Source organism: Rhododendron vialii, chromosome 12a (genome assembly GCF_030253575.1).
Source record: "Rhododendron vialii isolate Sample 1 chromosome 12a, ASM3025357v1".
In the NCBI taxonomy this organism is placed as follows: Eukaryota; Viridiplantae; Streptophyta; class Magnoliopsida; order Ericales; family Ericaceae; genus Rhododendron; species Rhododendron vialii.
This window is the reverse complement of record NC_080568.1, coordinates 27,711,387-27,737,472: the sequence shown is the minus strand read 5'-3', so window position 1 is coordinate 27,737,472 and position 26,086 is coordinate 27,711,387. Positions and strand designations below refer to the sequence as shown.

General features: G+C 39.7%; 1 protein-coding gene across 3 annotated transcripts; it reads right to left on the bottom strand.

Moving 5' to 3' along the window:
- Window positions 1–685: 685 nt before the first annotated feature.
- Window positions 686–19,602, bottom strand: LOC131311457 (formin-like protein 20). 3 transcript variants are annotated; one of them, XM_058338931.1, is made up of 17 exons: window positions 18,914–19,602; window positions 16,602–17,305; window positions 16,299–16,520; window positions 14,128–16,217; window positions 13,751–13,877; window positions 12,460–12,531; window positions 10,012–10,110; window positions 9,807–9,848; window positions 7,696–7,776; window positions 7,553–7,603; window positions 7,393–7,474; window positions 5,908–6,002; window positions 4,117–4,188; window positions 3,911–4,027; window positions 3,486–3,554; window positions 3,327–3,393; window positions 686–1,877 (listed from the first exon to the last, which is right to left on the bottom strand). In XM_058338931.1, exons 1-17 carry the CDS (start codon window positions 18,984–18,986, stop codon window positions 1,726–1,728), a joined length of 4,215 nt encoding a protein of 1,404 aa, XP_058194914.1. In that variant the 5' UTR covers window positions 18,987–19,602; the 3' UTR covers window positions 686–1,725. The 3 variants fall into 3 exon arrangements, with proteins under 3 accessions (XP_058194914.1, XP_058194915.1, XP_058194917.1); XM_058338932.1 differs by lacking the exons at window positions 686–1,877; window positions 3,327–3,393; window positions 3,486–3,554; ... (1 more) ...; window positions 4,117–4,188; window positions 5,908–6,002 and adding an exon at window positions 6,939–7,109; XM_058338934.1 differs by lacking the exons at window positions 686–1,877; window positions 3,327–3,393; window positions 3,486–3,554; ... (3 more) ...; window positions 7,393–7,474; window positions 7,553–7,603 and having other exon boundaries at window positions 9,999–10,110.
- Window positions 19,603–26,086: the final 6,484 nt, after the last annotated feature.

Here is a 26,086-nt window from a genome sequence, read left to right as displayed (position 1 = left end):
TTGTATAAAGTGTACTTGTTTCCCAAGTTTGTCTGTGCTATGCACAAGCTGCTGACATCAACCGTAATCGTTTTTGGTAGGCGACATCATGAGTGATGCTCGGTGGGCAAGTGGCCGAACGCATGTGTCCAATATGTGGCACCAAGACGCCGCACAGAGTCCAGCTAGCCACTGGGTCATCCTCACTTGCTGGTCACAAATCTCGTCGGCTTCCCTAAATGGGCTTCACGTGCTGCTCACAAATCTCGTCGGCCTAAATGAGCTTCAGGAGGAGACGGCCGAATGTCTGGACCATGGGCGTCCGGCACGTGTGAGCCCCAGTACAATGGGCTACCCAGAACGTCAGGCCCATTGCCTTGTCGGATTTGGCCCACTACAGTGAAGTAGTGGACCCTCTGATTATTTGCTCAACCTTAACCGTATTATTGTTGCTTCAGCTTTGTCAATTGTCACCTTTTCTGCATATGTATTCTTTTCATGCCTTTTAATCTGGACTAATTTACTCAAATTATTTAAGTGAACACAGTTTGAATTGCACAGTTTAGCACTCAAATAAACTGAAAGAGAAGGTTTACAACTCCTGTGCTTCATAAAGAACTGGCCATAGACACCAATAACTAGCACGCAAAAAGCCAGAACTGCCAAAAAGATCAGACCACAAGAGGAGAACGAAGAGAAGCTTTGATGTCATACAAACGAGAATAATTTACTAAAGAAGAGTCAATGCAATAAACAAGCTGTTGCTAAGCCAACCGTGTGTATTATGGTTATGCTACAATTGCACAAGAGACAGGAAACAAGGGTCTGAGCAGTGGTTATGGTACAATTGCACTAGAGACAACCTGTCTCGTACTTCCTATTACTTCCTCTTCTTGTCCTATCACCCTATACAACAATTCTTACTTCCTCTTCTTATCCTATCACTCTATACAACAATTCCTTTTTGAATTCGATGAGAGGATACAAAAGGATCCTACTTCTAGTTAGGATGAAAATCATCGAATTTGAATGTTAATAAAAGGTTAGATCAGTGTACATGTCAGTGATACTATGGGGTTATGCTTTACAGTTCCGAAGGCAATCACGCTGGCGGCGAAGAGGCCCTTGAATGTTGAAAGCCATTCTGTGCCCATTTAATTGGAGGATGCCCAATGTTGCCAAATCCTCTTCTATATACGAACCAAGAAAAGGTCTGTTCCACAGATGCATCATATGAAAGACCACCTTCTATTCAGAGTGGCAATAAACACTGAGCAATTGTGTGAAAATCTGGTGTATCATGTGATATCTCGTGTGAGAGATAGATCAGCTGCAAACATTCGAGTGCCAAAATGGCGATCGATCCAGCAGGTGCAGCTGACATTTGCAAAGAGAGGTTGGGCGGTGTTTGGATCATGTACTTCATCAAGAGCAATGAAAGTGACAAGGACAAAATTTCACTTCGTTATTTTTGTTACTTTCCTTCATCTTTTCTTTAACCGCGAGAATTCTAACCTTCACAAATCCAGGATCCAAACACAGACCTAAGTTCCGCAAGCTGCAGGTAGGAGCCTTTTCCCTTAATTTTCTTGAATCTGCTTGAAGGGAACACAATCACCAAATGCTGGAGGGAGGGATGCTCCTTAGCATTCTTTTGAAGAAGCATTCTTGGACACAGTTCAAGGTCCAAGATGTTCAATGGAAGAACCAGAATCCCACACCTAGGACTGAAGCAGACAGTCTCAACTATTTACCACTTTTCTTCGATAGATTCATCCCCTTCTGACTCTCCATTTCAACCTCGTTCTGGACTTTCTTCTTCTCCAATTCAGCCTGTTTACAGTTCTCTTCATGTGCTTTTCGGAACAACCTCACAAAGTTTAAGAGGGTCAGAGTAACTGCAAAAAATCAAATAAATCAATCAGCCATCGAATACAAGTCATGGATTGCAAGAACTGTAGAGCAATATACACTAAAAGAAAAACATTTAAGAGCCACTGAGATATCCTACAAAAGCTGAGTAATGCTCCCGAGTGTTTCACTAAGTTTTCACATACGGTGACAATAAACGAATCCCTATGTACTATATTGACATGTCTACCATAATGCAACTATGGTAAAACCATCTCTCAATATTTGAGCTAGCAGAACCCGTGAAAACATTGTAGGAGTTATCTCTCTCTGAGTAATGCTCCCGAGTGTTTCACAGAGTTTCCACATACGGTGACAATAAACAAATCCCTATATACTATATTGACATGTCTACCATAATGCAACTATGGTAAAACCATCTCTCAATATTTGAGCTAACAGAACCCATGAAACATTGTAGGAGTTAAAACATCTCTCTCTCTCTCTCTCTCTCTCTCTCTCTCTCTCTCTCTCTCTCAGTAATGCTCCCGAGTGTTTCATTAAGTTTCCACATACAGTGACAATAAACAAATCCCTATGTACTATATTGACATGTCTACCATAATGCAACTATGGTAAAACCATCTCTCTCTCATAATGCAACTATGGTAAAACCATCTCTCAATATTTGAGCTAACAGAACCCGTGAAAACATTGTAGGAATCAAACCATCTCTCTCTCTCTCTCTCTCTCTCTCTCTCTCTCTCTCTCTCTCTCTCTCTCTCTCTCTCTCTCTCTCTCTCTCTCTGTGGCCTGTCACCTCATCAGCCCCCAGCGATCTTGGGTTGTTATTGTATCAACCACGAACCATCTTGCCCATGGCCTGGGACTTAGTAGCATCAGAATAAACAAGTCGTGGGAAGAACCCAAGCAAGGAACTCAAGTGCGTGAATTCAACGGTTTGGAGTGAGACTTCACAGTGATTACTTCGACCAATTGAAATTGCAAAATTGATCAGGTGAAATGCGAATTGTAGCAGCAAATTGGGGTTTAAAATGATAATTACTTTTGGATTTAATATGAAATAAAAGTTTTAAAAACAGAAACATATATTTACAAGTTAAACTTCAATCCAATTTCCCAAATAAAATCAAACCATGAATTCAAAGTTTCATATTGGTTAACATAGGCAAAACTTAGAAAGTTGACAAATGTTCAATTTGTAAATTCACAACTCTTAGTGCCACAGCAACCTTTCTCATCATGTAAACGCGAAATATACCAGATAAAAGAAATCCTACTAGTTAAATAGATCCGCAAATGTGAACGACTTGATCCCTTCCTGAATTTTCCTATCTCAACTAGGAAGCGTAATTGGCTACCTTTTGGTCAGTCCTAGTGGCATCAAATGGCATAAAGGTGAAACCCAAAACTAAGAGAAGGCAACCTTACGCCTATGAGATCAGGAAGGGGATTGAATTAACAATGGCACTTACCTTGTTCAAATGGGCAACGGGTTGGGTCCTCGCCAAAATAGAGGGCTAGTGCATCTGCATTTCTACCCTGTCCACCAACAAGAAAAATGATAAAAGAGTTCAGAGAGAGAGAGAGGCTATAAAAATATAATACACAGACAGATGGACGTAGAAAATTACCACCACGGAGTACATATTTGTTACAGATGCCACCTCTGTCTCAGCAATATCAATGAACTCCTTCAACGTCTACAAATAAACACAATAATCCTTAAGTGCAGTAAAACTACAGCGCTTGAAAAAAACTAACTCCTCGGTCCTCAATAACAAAGTTTAACTTTCCACATATAGATAACTTGAACATTTGACTGAATCCAGATGTTTATGTGTACAAAATTTTCTAGCTAAGAAAAGGTCAAACTTCTAATGGAAAGACCTTTGAAGGGCATACTCCATGTTGTACTATTTTCTATTTACCACAATTTGAAGAAAGTACTTCAAGTTGAAAATTAAATCTTAACCAAACTAGCAATTAAAGTTTTATTACTCGATGAACATAAAGATTTTCTGTTGCAGAATCAAAACTTACAAATCATGTTGGATACCTTATGAAAAACTTCAGATACAGGGCCATCATTTTCCGATGCGACCAGCTCGAGCTTTACCTTTTCTAGACCTTTGATAATAGATTGCATTTCTTCTGCTAATGACTTCAACTGAATCTGCAAGGACGAAAACCCCAAATGAAACATTTCTAATATTTTCTCTCACATACTCCACAGCGGCAATGAGACAGAGAGATCATGTCAACCTTTGATGCAGCTTCAAGGCTAATAAGATCCTCATGAAAGTCCAAAAGAGATGGTGATTTAGAGGCAAGAACCTGAATCGCAAGACAGGTCAGTACTAAGACTAGACAGCAGATAAGTTTTCCTTTGACAAGTATCTATCAAAAAGTTTGGAGGAGCACTCATGAACATAAAAACAGATACCTGCATTTATGCATGAACATTCCGCACTATTTGCAATCCTACATGTGCATATATACAAAATTGATTTAAATTATAAGAGTTCCAGCACCATCTTCACTTTCCTTTCTGATTTATTCACCATACCAATCATTTAGGGCATCTCTTTACAAATCCATACAGGGATTCTTTGTTGAGGACATGAGGTGTTCATCATCTAAAGGGTATGCAGCAGTCTGGGTCCAAAAATGCATCACTCAGATAGCGCCCTCAATGCCACATCATTTTGTTCCGCATAAAATGTTTAATGATAAGTCTGCTATAGCTTGTCATAAGTCACAGCTATGCAACTTTAACACTTAAGGGCCCAGGACAGCAGACTGAATATATACATCACTTGTGTATATATATTCTGCAGGTTGATAGGTGCGGAAATATGCCTATTTACGCCCCTTAACTTGGGCTTGTTACATCCAATTATTATATTATTTGGAGTTTGATACTCATTTTCTTTGTTTCAGGCTTACGGAGCAATTAAATGGTGTACGGAGCTAAATTGGTAGTTATTTCATATGGTGGGACCACCGAGAAAGCAAATTCAATTCGGAAGATTATGGGCTAATGTTGGAGAATTAAAGCTTGGCTTGTGGGCCCAAGTAAGGAAGTTAACGTGGAGGCCATGGGTAATTTGATTAGAATTATGAGGGCCAATACGAGATTAGTTTAATTGGAGAAGGAATTCTTTTCTCCTTCGTTATACACGGCAGAACTAGTATAAAAGGAGACAAGCGTTTTGCTTTGCGGGACAATTCTTTCGACGCACAAACAGTGCCGCGGCTGTGGCTTCCGAGCAACAACTCAATGATCGGCTAATCTCTTTGGCTAGGGTAACGAGGATGTCTCTCCAAGTAGCATAGTTGTTAGATGTTTAGGATGTTATATTCAACTCGATTGTAAGACTTGGTTGATTCATAACTTTTTATGAAGTTTTATATTTTCCCGAATATTCGAATGTGTTTGTATCCATGGTTTCAAGCACCGTCTTACAATGATTTCTCATGTTTCGAGATAGGCTTTGAGATAGACTATACGACGTGAGACGGGTCGTGCCGTTGGTTAAATCTAGTGAGACGATCCGTGCTGTGTTGAGATAAGCCTATACTGACTGAGTACAAGTCTTGGTTATATTTTTAGGGATTATCGATAGGGATCGCTACCTAAGGGTGGTCTGGTATGATGTTGAATACGAACCCTAGGTTTCGAAGCAACTATGCTATAAGGGGAGGCTGAATTGGAAACCCTAGTCCCTCCTCTCTTCTGTTTACAAATCATTTAATCACTTTCTAGTTTAGTCTATAGTTTAAATCAAATCACAAATCCAACTTTTATTCTCCGAGTTAAATTAAAAATAAATCGAAAGTACAGCAACTTCGCTTTTTACTCTCCGTGGAGATCTCGGACTCAACCGTTGTTCTTCGGAATAATAAGTAATTCCTTGTTTTATAAATTGTATTTTTGGTACAAAAACGACAGACCACAGGTCCACTACTACAACTAATACAGTTAGAATGGACAAAAAACCTCAATTGGACAATAATGATCTAAGAAGAGAAAAAAGAAGAAGGTGGCATTACCTTGCAAAGATAATGCATCAGTGTCATCTTGCTGTTGGAAGCACGTGTATCAGTGAGTTTTAAAAGACTGTCCATCTTAAATCCAATTGCAGAACCTGACAATGGATAAATTACGTCATTTTGGCAAGTTTATTGAAAGATGCGATAGTATGCTATGCCACTGGTATAACCACACCATTTCTGTTTAAAATAGATGTGCAAGTTCTACATAAATTAGGAGCCAAAGCATCAGTGTGATGTAGCTCACTTTGGAAAGTGTTGCAAGAGAATCAAGAATAGCAAGCAACAAGTAAAGATAGTTAGTCATGTAAAGGTGAAAACCGAATACCTCTGGTCTCCTAAAACATGTTCATAAACAAGTTCCTGAAAGGGATTCAGGTAATCATACACTTCAAGAATATTACTTACAAACCGGTGGACATGAATCTGATATGGTTCCTCTTGGCATTCACTAAAGCTCTAAAGTTGAAAGCCAATACATCTGATCTCCTAAAAACATGTTCATAAACAGGTTCCTGAAATGGAATTAAGTAATCATTTACAGTTTTAAGATTATCAATTACAGACCAGCGGACATGAATCTGACATGATACCTCTTAGCATTCAACTAAAACTATACTGTTGTGGACAGAAGCCACATTATGTCCATTGTCCACAATCTACATAGTATGACTATGAATGCAGTAGAAGGAATTTCCGCCATCCGGGAGAAAGAAAAAAAAAATTAACCAAACAAAAGGTTTTCCATTTGTTTTTTTATTTTACAGAGAAAAACAGATTTGATTCTCTTTACAAATGTGGTGTTCACAAAACTCTTAAGTCTGTGATCTATTTTGGACAATTGAGCCTTCTTAAACTATTTCCTTTCAAGAACCAAAAATATTTGTGGCAAAACCCAAGATGCCAAGAAGAATCAAGGGTTTTGAAAACACATCATGGATCTAGAAGTACTCTTTCTGCATCTCGCCGACCAAATCTGCCTACAATAGGATTAATCCTGAGTCCTGACTAATCAAATTCCATAGAATCACCTTCAGAAACAAGAAGTTCCGGTCCCTCCCGAGGCTTGTCCCCTATGCCACTCTCTTTACTCTATGTTGCCCTAGCTGACTCCCAATCTACTCTGTCAAGAGGGGCGCCATCTTATCAGTACCTAGCATTAGTACCCGGTTTTTCCAATTCATCATAGACCACCAGAAAGCCTAAAACAATCAGCACAGCCGAATGTTAAGTCTACCAATATCATAGGCAAGGACTCTCATGAAGATCAGGACTTTCATATCTTTTTCTTCTGCTCTACTTATTGCCCTTTGGCAAAAAACTCGTGTGTGTTCTTCTTATGAGCAAATATACTCGGATACACCTAATTAAAGTGTTTTACAAGCCCTAGTTAGAGCAAGACAAAGAAAACAACCCTTTCAATTTCCGCAGGACCTAACAGATGAACATTAACGCCAACTTCTTAATCATATAAAGGTCCTTTACCTCTTGCAGTTCCTTGATTCAATGTATTCCCCAAATATAAGATTTTCTTCATGATGTCCTTCAGTTTGAGGGAATTTCGAACCTATGTACATCGAGAAAACCATATTATGTAAACAATCAAGAAACCACATGAAAAGCTTATTTATTTACAGAGGAATACCTCTTCACATGCAGAGTTCACCGAGTTCAAACTCTTCTTAAATTCTGTAATCTGCAATGTAGGTCAACAACTAGACAACTAAGGCCACATGCTAACTTAAGAAAATATCCTAGAAGTAGCACCAAAATCTTCAGCTACCAAACCTGAGTATTAAACTGAATCTTGAAAAGAAACACTCTTAGTTTAGACTCCACCCTAGGCACCTTCATCAGCTCCAACAAGAACTGGAAATTGAAAAAGTCATAGGATAAGAATACGAAACAGCCATGGTTATATGGTTCAGCAATTGCAATATGAAACATCCATATAAAAGAACCCAAAAATAGAAGCAAGGACAAGATAAAAGCACTCAAAAACTCAAACAGTCTATTCACTAAATCCTTTGCAACTAAGTTTGCTTCAGGAGCATCCATACCATCCCTGTTTGGCCTCATTTTTTCCTTGATTTCCATTTACAAAATTTAACGCATCACCTAAAATCGTGCGCAAGGGAGCCCGAGGAAATTGGTGAAACCTTTGATTGATTTTGATAGACTCGTACAAAAAGGGATACAGATTGTTGGCCTCAATTGCCTCCCCCCGTCAGACACCATCTCCCTCCTCACCCCTATCTTCCACCCTTTGCCCTACCTGCCAGAAGAACCATCTAGACATCTAATTGTCTTTCCATTTATTATTACGAATGTAAAATATCTTAAGATATCCGAGAGTCTATACCATCTGATACGTGATCAGAAACAAGATACATGATTTTCTTATTTGATTGCCAAAGAGGAAAAATCCCCCACGTTTGTGGAGTTCCAAACTTACCATCCAAGTGTAACAAGTACTAAGTTCTCCATGATTGTCCCAACCATGATACTACATGGTTATTATTAGATTGTTAACCACCAACTCATCTAAAAGCTTAAGCTGTTACATAGAGGGGCAACTTTATTATTTATATTCTCAACACGCCCCCTCACGTGTAGCCAGGCTCTTCTCCATAAGCGGGCTAAACACTTGTAAATTTTAATCATTAGGTAGGCGGTGAGGTTTGAACACAGGATCTATTACCTGCTCTGATATCATATTAGATTGTTAACCACTAACTCATCAAAAAGCTTGAGCTGTTAGAGACAGGGGCAACTTTATTATTTATATTCTCAACAGTTATCATAAATCTCATTGTATCCCATAACACCATCAACGATTTTTGTACATTCCATCATTTTGACATCTAAATCCCATGGTCCACCCATTATTTCCTCCATAGGCGAAAATCTGATTGGTTTTATGTTCCATCTCTTCTGGTTCAGTGGTTCCTAATAGAAAACTCGTGTGACAAGCACCTTAAGCTTCTCAATATATGGATCTCATGCATCATCAAAACATCAAATAGAAAGCATGACTTGCGATCTCTTTTTGTTTCTTATAACTCACGCATGTTGTGTACTATTGGGTACTAGAGAAGGATATTCTCAAGCAATCCCATGTACTCCAAGGCCTGCCCATGTATGCTTATGTGTCAGGACAGCAAGCAGAAATTAGGTTCTATATGCCTATTCATTGGGACTATTCACCTTAAAACCTTGATTCATCACCACCTTCAATTCTGCTAACCCTGATAAACATCATTTAACTTTTACAGAGGGCACATTAACAACAACATCATTCAAAAGGCAATCCCTGTATCCCTGATTAGAGAGGAGCCAGCTACTATTTCCTCCCAAATAGCAAATTCCAATTCAAGCACCACACCGCATGTACAACAAAGTAATGTGGACTTGAATTATATCCTAGGTCCAAGACACAACAGTTTCACCAAACAATTGTCCAGGCCACAGTTGCAAAAGGGAAGTAGGAGTCTATGCAAAACTAGGAGTCAAAATATACACAGACTCTTTCTCGTAGCCTAACAAATCAGCAACACAAATTAAAATGTACAAGATGCAACATGTTTATGTCTGTAAAATGTGAAAGAGTGTGTGAGGGCGGCAGAGAGAAGGGTCTACAAATAAGCAGAGCATCAACTCAGCAAAAACACGGGACAAACAATCAATCCTCAAAAGTTCTCAAGTGAACATGGAATCCAGATACATCAACACAACTAGGCAAGACCGAATCAAATTTCAGAGTATTCAAATACTTTGGCGGATGATAATTATTCAGTTCAAAAATTAAAACACTTTTTCCTGTCCAAACAATCAGATCTATAAAGCACTCAAATCTTGTTACCACTAGACAACTAAATCATGTAAGCTTGTTTACAGACCTGTTCACATTTTCCCAGGTTCTCCTTGTCACCAGAGTAACCCTAAATAGTCATAAAGCAGAAGGTCAACATAAAGTAAGAGGAGAACAAGAGGAAAAGGACCAAAGAAAACTGTTTATGCAGCAGGAAACCATCTCATGTCCAAAATAACGTTATTAAATATACCAAATATCCAAGAGCACGATGCTTTACATTATTGCATCACCTTAAGAAGTTCCATTTCCTCTTTAGTAGGACAAAATTTTATAAGATTTTCCACTTGATCAACATCTAAAATTGACTCATCCATCGCAAGTGCTGCAGCCTGTGGAAGTTGAGCATAAATGCTGTTAGTCTTTATTTAGAAGGGAAACAACCTCAACACCGGAAGGCAAAACACCAATTCATGACAAACAAAGTCCAGTTGATGGTCTATAAAGGTAGCCGTTCAAGCCATGCAACCAAATGTACCTCCCGTCAAAAGGAAAGCCGACACACACGCAGACACCTAATATCGGTAATAAACAAACAGATATCAATTCACTTCCATACAACCACCAAATATCTTTTTCATATATTCCTAATTTCAAATTTCATTCATTAGTGGATTTATTTATTTTCTGGCAACACTAGAAATCAGGACTTGAATGAGATACCTCTGTCTCACACTACTAGGTGGCATGGCGTTGCGATAGTTAACAAATTTTGTTTTGTGTGCGTCAAGTCATGTATGTTCTGAACAAGCTATTTTACAGACTCTTCGTAATGCATGAAGCAACCATGTCAACTCAGACACACATGACCCTTGAGTAAGGCCGGTAATACATCCATTATTTGAAGGATGTCTCAAGGACACATGGTGCGATTCCATCTTCATTGTTGTTGACAGATCTCCAAGATGGCGACATTTCATTCCTTTGTAAGAAGACATCTGATGCCAATCATGTCTCTCAAGTGTTCTTTGGAGAGGAGTTCGTCCGCATAGTTTGCCAAAGAACCGTTTCAAACCTGATAGAAAATTACTTGGTCACTTCTACGAAACTCTGGAAACGACGTCATACTACTTTAGGGTATAGCACTACTTTTCATCCCCACACCAATGGTTACTGGTTAGGCTAAGGTGCTAAATCGCACATTGAGAAATATTCAACGACGTTTATGTCAAGAAAGTCCAAGGCAGTGGGATTTCATTATTCTCAGGTCGAGTTTGACTACATTAATGTACCAAATAGATCCATACGACAATTGTCAACGTACATCCTAAGCTTCTTGATATGAGTATTATTACTGATCATATGGAAGTGAATCTGCTGCAAATTACAAAACAGTAGCAGAAAAGCATAATAAGCTTAAACGAAAGAAGGGTGGTCCTGTTCCATTACTGAAAAGTGATGAATGATAATTGTGATGGGGTCGATCTTCTGGATACTTCGCCATCTCCAATACTTCCGATGTTCAAGACTTGTTTGAACTTTGACCATCATACAAACTCGGATGTCGTAATTCCTATCGTTAACTCAAGGACAAGTTCTTTCAAATACGAGGAGACTGAAGCAAAACAGGTTGCTGTTGACTTCCTAAGGAAATTGGACTGTCGCAATTCAATGAAGTAGACACATAGTTGATTAATAATGATAGGAGAATACTAAATAAATGTCTTTCAAAGTTCCAAAGTTGTTTCTTTATATCCTTTAGTTTCTTTTTGTAAGACACAGGAGTCTAAGGTAAGACACGGAAGTCTAAGGTTCGGTTCTTTGTATTTCACACATGAGTCTAAGGATTAGTTCTACTATAAATTGTTCGTATCAAATGGTAGGCTTATCTTTTACTCCCTCCGTCCATATTGTTGGTCCAATATGAAAAGACAGGCAATTTTCGGATCAAAAAATGAAGTACTTCGTTGCACAATTTTTAAAATTTCTTGACACCCATTAAAGAACTCATTGGGAGTATCTAGAATAAATAGGTTGTAAACCTACAGGCGAAGGTATGAACTTTTCAATCAAACTACAAAGATTTCTCTATTTCTTGTGTTCAAGGTATTCATCTTTTTCTTGTGAATTGAAGAAACGATCTATGAGAACGAAATCTAACCAACTAGTCTACTAGAATGATATATAATCATTCTTTCCGCTACAACGCTCCGTCAAAGCAAAAGCATCCCTAGCTTGCATCAATAAGATGTTCCTAAATAAATATGTTGGAAGAAAACAAGTAAATACAGTCAATGCAATACTGAGGCAAATGCATCTATGTAATGTGCATCATATCTACATGTCATATATTGTTTTGTTATACATTGTCAAAAGGAGTCAATCCCCCATCTATATCAAGAATACAAGTTGATTTATTTATAAGGCATATCCTATTTGTGTACCATCGTGTTAGTATACAAGTCAACACCCCATATAAATCATACCACACTAATTCTGTTCTCATATAGGTGAATCGGGTTTAAGTTAGTTTTCGACGAATGATATGTACATGCAAAGTGTCATAATTTATTATACTGCAAAGTTCTTTTCCTTATTGATTTCGAACATTTTGTATATATTCCACAAACACAAATACAAAACAATTTAAGGAAATGCCACGGCAAACACCTTAATCTGTGACAAAAAGAGAAAGGAGATTCTGTGCCACAAATCAGAAGGATTGCTCATGCGAAGCTTACCATCATGTCAGGAAGCGGCATCTTAACTTTTGTGAGCATAATTTCAGTGTTATTGGCCCTCCTGAGATCAACCTGCAAAGCTTTGAGAAGAAAACAGTCAATAACACACCACGGAAGGCAAAGAAATGAGCATCAAACCGTAAAGCCAAATTGCAAAAATGTACGAACACTTTTTTAGGAATTTTTTTTGACCAATTGTTCTACAACCAGTAACTTCAAGTCAACGTTAAATTGTTCTTCTGATGGATAAATGACTAATGCAACTATCTTGATACTATCTTCCTTTAAGCCACTCAGATAACAGGAAAACTAAAAAAACATGCATTTTATATCCACACTGTTGATTCGTGTTATGATCATGGAAGGCGAATTTGTCTAGCAGTACCCAAAATAAGTCGGTGTGGCACACATCAACAGATTAATTAGATCCTTAGTAAAACAAATAAACAAGGTTAATCAACTCTCAGCAGAAAAATGCATTGATAAGGAAATGTATGCAACTTACAAACGACAAAAGCTCCACTTCACTAAAGAATTATCCCACGCACTGGAGATCAAACAGCACATGCTGGCAATAGATCCAAAGATTACCGCAAAAAACAAGGTCATATTAATGACCCATGTATTATACCTAAACAAACATGCATGCTTCATGCAAGACTTTCTCACACACAACAGCCTCCCAAGGGAGAAGGAAGTAGGGAACACCCTTTGGGAAACAAGTTTTCATATTTGATGCCAGATATTCCAACTTTGCTCCCAATGAAGCACATGGATTCACAATATGCGCATGTATTTGCTTTGATCAACTAGAATGGTAGTAACGCTATATACTAAGTTAGAACCTTCAAAATTAAAAAGACCATACGGCAAGGATAGGGGATGAGAGCACCAATTAACCAGTCTCGCGTCCTTTCATCTAAGTGCCAGCCTCACGACATGCCTTCGTTGAAACCTCATGTAGCCAAAACAATCAATCCATTAACATCACATTTACCCTGCCAATAGACTGCTTGACGAGCTTATACTTGGCTATTCTATGATATCCTCGGGTGTGGGTGATGATGTGTAACCATGTGTTACAGAAAAGATGGTTATTTATATCATTAAATTCCTAAAGCATGACATTTGAAATTTCACAAGGATCTGCTAAAAGACTCACTAAGATGGCAAGAGATAAAACAAGCAAAACCAGGACACATCATGAGACCAGCTCACATAAATGCTACAAATTTCTCCCTCAAGAGAGCAATTTTCTCAATAAAACTATTCCAAAAGTTAATTTGGTTACCAGGTTGACTTTGTCAGATTTAGATCCAACAGACTTCCGCCGGTCTCCAGATTTATCTCCTGAGTTCAACTTTGGGACTGTGGCAGCGAAAAGAGTCTCCAGCTCTGACACATCAAATTCTGATGCACTAGGATTAGAGTGTATATCATCAGTGAGTTACAATGGGTAATAGTAAAGCAAAAAGTTACTGAATCACATTTCAAATGCCATGCTGAAACGATATGCATTTGTACAAAGTCTGTAGAAACAAAGTCTGTTTCTACATGTGTGGACAAAAAGATGGACATTAATTACTTAGAATAGAGAAATTGTAACTATGGCCAACCCTGATATAATGTCATACAAGGGAGTTGAATTCATAAGAAAAGTTGCAATACATTTGTGGCTCTCCATGTCTTTGCAATTCTTCCCATAAGCTTCCTTGCAATGCCCTGGTAACCTTGCTCCAATGCAATGGCTTCATGGTAGATCTTCGCGGAGCTGAAGCAAGAATTGCAGGATGTGAAAGCCCACGCCCTCTGCCGGGAGGTGGAGGAGGTGCACCACATGATGGTGGTCCATTGGAGCCAAAAGCTGAAGGTGGGGGAGGTGCAGCACCTGGAGGTTTTGCTGGGGCAGGTGGTGCAGGGGGGCCTGGTGCATGGGAACCAGGAGGAGGAGGTGGAGGAGGTGCTCCAATGAGCGAGGGAGATGGTGGAGGTGGTGCTCCATGCAGCGGGGGAGGTGGCAAAGGATGACCTCCAATCTTAATAGAAGGCAGAGGTGGTGCTCTACTGAAAGGTGGTGGAGGAGGTGGTGGTGGTGCAACACGTGGAGGGGGCAAGGGTGGTGGAGCACCGTGACCAGGAGGTGGTGGTGGTGGTGGAGGAGGAGGAGACATAACTCCATGCACGGGAAAAGGTGAAGAGGGAGGTGGAGAACCACAACTAGCAGGTGGATTTGGCGAGCGAGATGGAACAGAAACTTCAACCCCAGCAGGTTTAGAAGTAGCAGATGCTCTAAAAGCAGGAAAAGGTGGGGGTGTGGGTGTGGGGGAAGGAGGAGGTGAACCCAATGCTGTCACAGTGGCAGTTGCCGAGGTCTCAACTTTCCAAGGTGGTAGAGGAGGCCGAGGGGGAAAAAGAGTACCACCATTCTGCATGCTTGATGGAGGGGGAGGAGGAGGAGGAGGAGGAGGGGTAGTGGTTGCTAGAGGAGTTGCCCTTAAGCTTCCATGTGGAGGTGGAGGAGGAGACAGTAGGGGAGAAATCACAAAAACTGCATTTTGTGCCAATGGTGGAGGCGGTGGTGGAGGAGAAGGTGGAGGAAAGGGTAGACTTTTTGTTTTTACCAGAGCAGGTGGCAAAGCAGATCTAGAGGAAGAAGTATCAAATGAAAAGTTTGAAGAGGGAGGTGGAGGGGGTGCAGGAGGAGGTGGAGAGGCCTGTATTGCTACTGATTGCAGAACTCTTGCAGGATTGGGTGCAGAACGGACATTTGAAGACTTGTTGAAAGATGGTGGGGGAGGCGGAGGAGGAGGAGGAGAGGGAACTGAAACTGGGCCTTTATGAAGTGATGGCAAAGCTGAAGAGAGAGGGGAAGTCACTTGAAGAGGTGGTCTACCCAAAGGTGGACCAGATGTATGTTTCACTGGCTCACTGTTTGCACTTCTCATATAACCAACTTCATGACCTAAAGAGGCAGGAGTAGCAGTAGAAGCTTTTGACTTTCCGCCTGCATGAGAATCCTTTGCAAGGGCCAGTCCACGGGGTGGGCTGTAATGCCGTGATGACGGTAGATACGCTACATGCATTGAATTAGTGTACGAGCCTTTGTTAGAAGGAACCCACCGAGATACTGCATCTGGTTTTGCCTGTCTTGCAAGAGTTCCCAGAGGCTCTTGCTGTTTTACTTTTTGTTTTGTGGTAGTTGAATCTGCAGCTGATTTAGCATTTGAAGTTGGCTGCTTCTTTGAGGAAGATGAAATGGACTTGTCAGATTTTTGTCTACTGACATGGGCACTAGACTTTTGATGCGAACCCTGCCGTTCTAAGTGATTCTGTGAATATAAGTCATTCCTATCTCTTCTATTCTCCATCTCTTCTAAATTGCCACTCAGACCTTCGGTTGCTACTGGGGAACCTAACTCATCTGTATCATGTAATGCAATGCTCTTGGCTGCCTTAAAATTAGGATCCACACTCCCATTTTGTTTGCGACCATGGAAATCAGATGTGGATTCAGGAAAATCATGACGTTCCAACGCCTCCTTCCAAACTACTTGGTTATTCTCATCATCCCTTTCATTGTATCGAACTCCCTGAGAATCCAAGTACGCCTTCCCATTCTGTGAATCTACTGCATTGCTGAAGATCTCCTCAACCTCAAAAAACTCATCAGGTGTGACACTTTCTGTCTCACTCCCATCTTCAGTTCCCACTTCTGTGGTGACGGTTGACGGAAACACATCAGCATCCAAAAAGAGTACCTGATACAAAAATGAGTATGAAGCATTCAACCCTATAGCTTAAAATAAAGGAGCTGACATCTAAGCAAAAAGAGATGATACCTCTGCTTTGAACTCCCTAGTGAACTGGTCCTTTGCGTCCCACAAAACATCCACTTCTTCATTGTTCAACATCAAAACATTTGACTGGACAAATGCAGTGTGAAACGTAAATCTGAACATCACTTCTTCCCTTACTAGATCATCATCCAAATGGATGCACTCTAGAACCACATCCCCTTGAACGTGGCGATGAATATCTATTTTAACTATTTTACACTCTTCCTGCAGTAGAAAAGTCATAAGTACGCAATAAACACTTACCCAGAGATCCTTTAATGGTGAAAACTAGGAAATTAATATTACCTGTCGGTAAAGGCGACCACGTTTCTTTGTCTTTAAAGTAGAAAACAGAAGCTTAGAGCTTCTTGTGGCTGTATTAGAAGGGTCCTGACCATAAACGCGAACAACCGGTCGGCAACCCTTCCCTCCACCAAACACAGGAAGGTATCTAAGTATAATACAATCTAAAACTAAGGGCGTATCTGCCGGCGGCCAATCTGAACCCAAATTCCATCTGGAGATGTACTGAAGATATCTCAGCTGCGAGGGTTGAGGATTTATAGGAGACAAAAGATGAAGAAGAACCCTAGGAGCTTGCTTGTACATCATTTCAAGAGTCTTCTGCTCACCACTGTACTGTTTTCTGTATAACAGAAGACCAGCAAGCATAAATGCAAGCACTGGCCATCCTCCCCTCTCACAATGCATCAAAAGCACATTCTGCTGCCCTGCCGATGTCAGCCAGCTTTCACTGGACCGAAGGAAGTGATGAATCATCTCCAATGGTAACAAAGGACACCCTTCATATTGCCGAGGATAATCCATGACTGTCATGTCATACTGAGATAATATATCTGAAATTTGACTCCTCTTTCCCCCTTCTCTGAAGTTAAAAACCATGAAAGATGCTTCGGGATAGTAGTCTTGCAGCTGAGCTATAACACCACTCATGTAAATTTTGTACTCATCTTCTTCCAATACATCTGTTGAGAAGCAACAATCGAACACTGCAGAAAGATAAAACACATAGGGATTACCAAAATACACAGTCAATAGTCAGCCTCCAACCAAGGGAAAGAAGAATAAGGAAAGGCAAACAAATGTTTGTAAACCTTCAAAGTCTAGGATGATATCTTTAAATAGGGATAAGAAATTTTCACATGTGATTCAAAATTACACAAGAAAATACAAACAACCAAAAGAAAAACATAGGTGCTGTTAGAAATGTCATGAACTCAAGCTTTGCACTTGAGATTTTTACAACTCCAATTTCTGCACGTAGAAAGCATGCTGCATACATGAAGTCATTATTCTCAGAAGATCACCCACGTTCCGCACCCCATGAAATTTCAAGACTTTGGATGAAAGTACGGGAAGTAAAAAAAAGTATGTCCATTTAGTGTGTCGAAGCCTCCAGCGATACTTCTGAACTCAAAATTCTTTATGGAGACATGACACTCAAACAATGTGACTGAAAAATACCAATGTCTTTGAATTCCAGTGCACTAGCTACAAGCTACACAGTGGACAAGTCTCTCTTTTCGTGTTTCAAACTCGGGCTTTCTAACCATAAACTTGCAACATTCTAACCTCAATGCATAAGAAATGCAGAGCGAACCCCAACATGTTGTGAGGATACTGAAAGTGTTACCAAAAACAATCATGAGCAAACAGAGAAGGACTACAATATTAAGACTGGGAAATAAACTTGATATATCTTCATATTGGAAGTTAAAATATCTACTACATCTAAGTTTGAATTTGTTCATTTGGAATCTGGGCAGAGCAAAAGCTAAACCTCAAAAGTGCGAAAGCCAAAACCTAAAGTCTGGAATTTGTCTAACATAGCATATTAGAAAAATTAGCAAATTAAAATAAAAATGTGCATCATATTGTAAGCTAATCAAGTAAAATATACATGGCTAATTGTCCATCTTAATCGTATTGGCACCCCCTTAACTGAAAAAGGTCATCGCAAAGTGACTTGTTGACGAGCATATCCTCCCCCCTTGGAACACAACTTTTCTCAATTTTTTTCCACACAAATTGTTCTCTCCAAAGAACTTTTACCAAATTATTCAATCTGTGAGCATTTATCCCGAAAAAAATTCACCATTTCTTTGTCTTTCCCTCTATGTTTTATAAATTTAGAAGAAACCCACTTTGTGTAATTAGATAAATAAAGACCCAACAAATTGATGCAGAACACGTCAGAGAGATAAAGTTGGGAAATAAAAAAATAAAAAAAGGAGACAAAATCGCAGTGTCAAAGCATTTGGTATAATCGGAATTTTGCATCTAAATTTTGTGTTGACCCCAGGGCCAAGGGGCTGGCATGGTGGTCAATGCCATGGACTTAGGGGTTTGCTCCTCAACTCCTTTGAGCCAGTCCATGGGCCCAACTAGTGGACGGTGGGCTTGGTTCAAGAATTAGTCGAAGTGCGCGTAAGCTAACATCTAAAAACCGTAATTGTGTTGGCGTGGTTGAAATCCTGTTTCCGCCACTGCGTTCATTGTCCGTTAGAAGCAGAAGAAAATCAACAAAATCCCGTTTGGCAATACCATAAAAATTATAATTATGAGCTAATAAATGGGGAAACGCAGAAGTAACGAACCGTAGACCCGCTCCGAGATCTCGAGAAGACGGTCCGGCGGTTTCCGGTAGAAGAACCTCCTGAACAGCGCCATCTAATGGCGCTGTCGCTGTTGCTGCTCCCCAGATCCGACCCAAACCGTCGATTTCATGAGGCAATGTATCAACGGCCAGATCGGCTCATTTACAAAAGTTGTTCCAAAATTGAGCAACCCAATTTGAAAAGCTTCAACAAAATGCACAATGTACGTATATTATCTCTCACACAAACACGCAGAGATTTAGAGCTGGAAATATTGTATAGTGCAATAATGTGGAGTGAAATTTTAGAGAGAGAGAGGAGGGGGGAAGAGTGAGAGTGTTTTAGGGTTTGGGGAAAAGTGTGAAACGGAGGAGGGGGAGAGAGGGAAACAAAACGAAAAGGTAGAGTGGACTGAAAAAGGTCTAAAGACAATTTTTAGCAATGGACAATTGATGTACGCGTGGCACGTGACGGATTTCGAAGGTGACAGAGGAGAGAGAGAAAGAGGTTTTGACAGAAGAAGAACGAGAAGAAGGGTTTGGTACAGCTGGGTGTGGAGCAGAACTGGAGAAGAGGGCGTGGTTATTGCGTTGAGGCAATGGCGGTTGAGATGAGAGAGACGAGCTTGAGAGGGAGAGGGAGAGGGAGAGGGAGGGAGAGAGAGAGAGAGACGTTTTTTCAAGTGGAAGACAGACAAGAGACAGAAGTAACGTTAATTTCAGTTTAACCTAAGTTTTCTCCGGGGGGTTGTTTTGGACGTTTATTATTGCAAGTACACATTGATTTTTACGTTCTGGATTTTGCATTATTGCTCAAAAGACCAAATTATCCCCAACCATTTATGGAATTACCCCAACATTGTTATGAAGAATAACCAATGGTAAAATCAACTCATAATTTATGTTTATTTAGTAGTATAATATAAAAATACTCCCAAACACTCCTTTATTGTAAAATTTATTATGTACTTATCATCCAAACACTTTGTAGATTCACAACTTAATTTCGACTACAGTAACACATTTACATCATGTGACATACATTAGGAGAAAGAAAAAAGAAAAAAAAGGGTCAAGCATTGGCGTGGAAGAGGGGAGGCAGGATTCTCTATGCCAAAAAACTCTGTGCCTCTATGGAGAGAGATTTTTCGGCCGTTGAATTTAAAACATAAAGAAAATTACATAATTCAACGGCCGAAAAATTTCTCAACAGAGGGTTTTTCGAGACAGATGAGATCGGACTCTGAGAGAGGGACACCGTATAAAGTGGGGTGACTTGATGCATGGACTTTAAAGTTTCTCCATTAATCAATCACAATTCTAATAAGTATTTTATAGAGTAGTAGTTTTTGAAATGAACTCCACAATTGCCATGAAATTGACCCGAAGGAAAGCACTCCTAAAAGGTTCATGGAATGAATTCCTTTATACTGGGTGGTTTGCAGACCGAGGGACTGTGCTGTGCAGCTTCGTGCTACATACCGTGCAGCGCAATTTTCGGCGAGGCTTTTTGGGCATCGGTCTGACGATCGGAGACGTTCACCGCGTAGAGTTCGTCGAGTTCTACATGTGCACCAAAAAATCATTTTTTTCAAGTTATATATGTTCCGATGAGGCACTTAACGATATCTGATCGAGCTGATTTTTGGTGCACATATAGAACTCGACAAGCTCTACGCGGTGAACGTCTGCGATCGTCGAACCGATGCCGGAAAAGTCTCGCCGGAGGCTACACAGCACGAAGCTGCATAGTACAGTCCCTCTTCCGTGGTTTGCTAGACACCACCCGATAGGTGGATGATAAACATACATTACCAACTTAAAATTGCAATACACATTTTGCAGACGTGAGTCCTAGGGGTGCAAAGTGTATACGTTTTGATTTAGTTCAGTACTCTAGACGTTTCACAAACATAATCGGACATTTCGATTTGGACATTTTGTAAACCAAAATATTTTATTCGAGTTACCATTTGGTCAGGCTTGGTTGAGTAGACCAATCTATTCTGAATTTTTATTTCGAAGAAAAAACACTAGCTCGTGACTTCAAGCAAACTATAATCTAAACAACAAATTTTAAAGTCCAAATAACTATCACGAAGCAAAAGCTACTAAAAACAAGGTTAGGGAAGAAGAAGAAGAAAAAAACAGCAAAAGAATTTTGAAGTCCAAACACCAAACATTTTGATGTAGGCTTAATTAGGCCACTAAATGTTAAGCAAACGCCAACAAATTCTAACAGACATTCGAAGTCCACATTTCATTGTACAACAGTAGGGGAAAAAAATGATACTATTAAGCCAAATCTTTGAAATAAAAGTTAGAAGTCGACAACCGTAAACGATGGTCGACATTTTATAGATAAAAATAGACATTAAATGTAGATAAACATATCCGGTTTGGTTCAATTTATTTCGGCTTAGATGATGACGAACCAGTCCGGATTGATTTTGTTCAGTTAGGTTAAAACTAAAACAGTTCTGTAACCTTTACCCCTGAAATCCATCCAAATCACTGATTTGACCTGATTTTTGTTTTTGATTCGATTTTACCAGGGTTTTTTCACACCCCTAACTTAGGGGGTGTTTCCACTAAAGTTTTTGGGTAACAACTTTTGCTATTTTAGCATTTTGTTCACACTAATTAACAAGTTTTCACATTTTAATATATTGTTCACACTAATCATGCAACAACTTACCTACACTAATCAACAACTTATTTAGCATCTTATTCACACTAATCAACAATTTATTAGTTAGTGAAAACAACTAACAACTTGTCAACAACAACATCTTCTTCTTAACTTATTCTCTACCGAAAACACCCCTTAGAACGGTCGTTAGATCTTCTGTTATTGAATATTGTTAGGGTGGTCGTTAGTATTCCCTGTTATTGAATACATGTTTTATTCTCTGATTAACAAATACTAAGAAAAAGACTTCGGGGAGGAGTAAAAAATACAAGCAAATTGGTGGTTTGACCATATTTTTATATAGCTAATGTATACAAAAGTTTGTCATTGCAATTGAAGAAATCACAACCACACCGACACATTAGTTTGAATATAATCTTAGTCCAGTTGGTTGGTGAGTTTGCTCTTTATATAATTGATCAGAGTTTGATTCTCGGGATCTTGTCGCAAGAAAATTATTTCTTGTGAATTTTCTCATTCCGGCGTAAACGACATGCCTTTGACCGAATCAGAGAAGGAGTTAGTTGAGGTGCTCCTAAACTGACTCCGACGCCTCTGATAGTAAGGGAAAAAAAAAAACCGTCTGACTCGAGCCACTCGACGTAGCCAAACTTTATGAAATCTAATCGAATAAAAAAAAAAAAATTTGAAATCTAATCTTTGGTCAACGTACATGCTGGCAAATGAAATGATGATCATACTATTAAGCAAACCTCCTTTAATGTTAGTGACCCCACCACGTGCATGTCATGTGCGGGCTGCCTCTTTAAGCAACATCATTACTCTAATTGATTGTGAGTGTTTGTTGTTTGTTTTTTGTATAAATGTGTTGGTGGTTTTAGCAAAATTTGATGATTCTAATAGAGGAGTATTTCTTTACTCGGCTCTTGTCTGGGAGCGGTGATACAATTGGGCTCCAGGGCTGCAAACGAGCCGAGTTTTGTTGAGCTCAAGCCTGAACGAGCCAAACTTAGTAATTTACTAAACGAGCCTCTTTCATCGAACCGAGTCTTTACTCGGCTCGTTTACTTAATGAGCCAAAAACTCGAGCACGAGCTCGCGAACTGCTCGATTCATTTGCAGCTCTAGGCTCCACCTGCATGATTTTAGGTTCAAGACCTTCCCCATCGCTCCTCATTTTTAGTGGTTAAATGGTTGAAAACATATCCTCTTCATGAAATTTAGCCAGACTAGGACAAAAACTAGTTTATGCAGCATCGCCACTACCAAGGGCGTGCAAAAAATTTGCCAATCCGACAAACACATTGACCCGCGCCGAAAATCTTGGGTTGAAAATCATGACCGGGTTGGGTTGGGCGCGCGGGTAAAACACAAATTTTAAGCGTGTCAGTTTGGAAACGGGCAAAAATTCTCTAACTTGATTTAAAGAGTCCCTTTCTACAAACCTTTCCATGATAGAAGGGAAGCTCAAAGAGCTTTCTTTAGTACCTTTAGAGGTTCCTATTGCCTTGCTGGTTTACGTTTCCTGAGACGAGAACCCCTTTTCTCCATCGCCTTAGAAAGGCAATGGTGGGATGGGAGCTCAACCCAAAACAACAAACATAGCCAATGTACCAGGGGACTCATTCCCAACCTGCTATATCTACAAGTGTAGAATAATAGCCAATAGAATCCACACCAATTCTAAACCTACCCTAGTAACCCCAGGTGCTCACCTCATTCCATCCTTCCTCTCTTTGTTAGGGCAAAGAGTACACAATTGTTGAGAGTCTTGTGACCCACTAACTTTTCAGCCAATGCCACCCCAATAATGAAGCTTTTCCAACTCGCTCAACCTATCTATTCTACTGAGTCGAAACTATCAAAAAGTTAACCAACCCGCTGGTTTTAAAGGTCGGTGGGTTGGGGGCGGATTAAAAAGTCAGCCTGCCACATACAGGTTAGTTGGAAAATACACCTTTCATCCGCTCAATCTAACCTCAAATGAACAGAATGGCTGAAATTAAACAGCTTGAGACTATGACTAATTTCATTCTGTTCACTTTTTGAGGAAACTTTTGACATGTCTAGTCTAGACGTGGTGTTTTGGTGCTTTCTTTTGAAAACCCAAAAATAAATACTACTTTGGTGAATGAAGGGGAAGATGATAAAAAAAAAAGAATGAAGGGGAAGGAACCAAAGCAGTCATTTTCTGTGGTGGTGGCACTGGTCCATTGTACCCTTTCCAGTTTCCACTCTTATCATTTGCCATTAGGTCCCCCAATAATTTTAGCCTTTTGTGATGTTGTGTGTCCCCTCAAATTTAGGTAGTCACATTTCAACTGGCTCATATAGATCGAAATCATTGAACTAGAACTTGATATTCTTAGATATAACTCTAACTTGGCATTTGGGAATGACTCAACTATTTGAAGTAGAACTCGGTTGCTATCAGTCCTGAAACAGATATGCATACCAAATCATGGGCTGTTGATCAGTTTCACATAAACTCCAAAGACCTCCCGTTGACATGGCCGTTCACCTTTCCTGGTATTAGCTCAATATGATTTGGTGTTTTCTTTTGAAAACTCGAACATAAGTAATAGTACTTTGGTGAATGAAGGAGAAGGTGATCAAAAAAAGAATGAAGGGGAAGGAACCAAGGCACTCATTTTCTGTGGTGGTGACACAGTGGTCCATTATTTGGACCCTTTCCACTCTTATCATTACAATGCTGGACACTTCGTAAGATACAAATTGCAAAAACACAGAGTGTTATCATTTGCCATTAGGCCCCCCAATAACTGTAGCCCTTTGTGATGTCGTGTGTGTCCTCAAATTTTTGTTCTGTTTTGTTGTATTTTGCTTTGTTGTACTTTGTTTCTGTAGTAATATAACTAGGATGAATATATATTGAAATCATTGAATTAGAACTTCATGTTCTTCGGGAATGAGCTGGTTGAGCATAATTTGCATCTTCCTATCAGTTTAATTTGCGTTTGCTTTCAACTTAGACTGACTCAAGCCCATAAAAAAAAAAAAAAATTTAGACTGACTCAACTATTTGAAGTACAACTCGGTTCCTATCAGTTTCGCATTAACTCCAAAGGCCTCCCATTGACATGGTCTTAGCCTTTTCTGGTATTAGTCGATTTGGAAGTCTGGGATTTCCAACGTGTGACAAATATACAAGCACCATGTAATTCGGGGATCTCTCCTGGTTTATGGAAACGATTTCCAACCTGAGAGCTAAAGGAAACGCCTCATTAAGTAATGCATTCGGGATGGATGTCCCACCGTCCCATGGATAGGTAATTGGCATCCATTGGGTCCTCTCTATAAAAGGTTCAGGTGACAGGATTGTGTGCAATCTGGATAGATCCTTGGAAGCTAAAGTTGCATCTATACTTTATAGTGTCTCATGGGTAGCAGTTCATGGGAATCGTCCACCACGGATAGGCTGTTGGGGGTGGCTAACGATACTCACTGTTTTCCACGTAATTCAAGTGTTGATAGCTACAATCTTCTCTTCTTAGAATGCTGCCTCGCTGCAGAAGTTCGGAAAAAAAATATATTATTGGAAAACTGAGTAGCTAGAGATCCTATGCACCTTGGTGCCGAAATTAATTGGGCAGTGAATAAGCAAACCATTGGCAGCAGCCACCTATTTCTCGCTGCGGGAAAGGAATAAACGTTCATCTCAACATATGGCTGTGGATCCCAACAATCTTGCAGCACTGCAAGGGACATTCGAGCCAAGCTATGCTCTACGGTTATTTTGGAGAGGATTGACCAAAGCAGATTGATCTGAGGAGCGGAGGGTGCACTACAGTGTTATCACGAATTAGTTGTATTCTGTGTGTTTTTAGCTAAGATGTAGATTTTGCTCCTCGGGGTTGGTTTTGGCTTTTCCCCATACTGTGGCTTGTTGTGTGCTTTTCCCTTGTTTGTTTGTGTTGTTTTGGGGTACAGTCCTGTGCCTTCGTTGTTCTCGTGTTGTTCAATGATATAGTTACCCCAAAAACCAAAGGACTAGCATTTCTACCTTAAATGTGCAATTGGAAAAGCCATCACCAATAGGTTTTTCTACTATTTGAAACTGTAGGGTTTTTTTTTTTTGATTGGCAAAAGAAAATTTTATTAAACTTGAAGAGGGTACATAGAGTAAAAGGGGAGGGGGAACCAGAAAGTTCAACCCAACCCTACAAAGATAAACAAAGACAAGGTAAATAATAAAAGGAAAAATACACCCAAATACTCCTAAATAATGAAACTGAAGGTTGAAAGCTGGTAAATCAAAATAATGTATCAAGGTGTAGACCAGAACCACATAGCCAAAAGCAATTTCCAGCAGACCATCGGAATTCGGATCCATATATCAAAGCATCTATGCACATGTAGGCCTCTTTTGTTTCCTTTTTTGGGTTTCATATACTCTCTCTCAGAAACACATGCGCGTGCCTATTCAATCCAGTGGCATGTCTAATTAACCATGATCAATTCAAATCCCCTAACTCCTAGTTATTTAACTGTCCAAATTTG

Bases quoted from the DNA above. Each gene is read 5' to 3' on its own strand.
- LOC131311457 (XM_058338931.1), bottom strand. From the start codon at position 18,986: ATGGCGCTGTTCAGGAGGTTCTTCTACCGGAAACCGCCGGACCGTCTT. The intron at 17,306-18,913 runs GTTCGTTACTTC...ATCTTTCTGCAG, and splicing joins GATCTCGGAGCGGGTCTACG to TGTTCGATTGTTGCTTCTCA. The intron at 13,878-14,127 runs GTATTGCAACTT...CTCTAATCCTAG, and splicing joins AGACATGGAGAGCCACAAAT to TGCATCAGAATTTGATGTGT.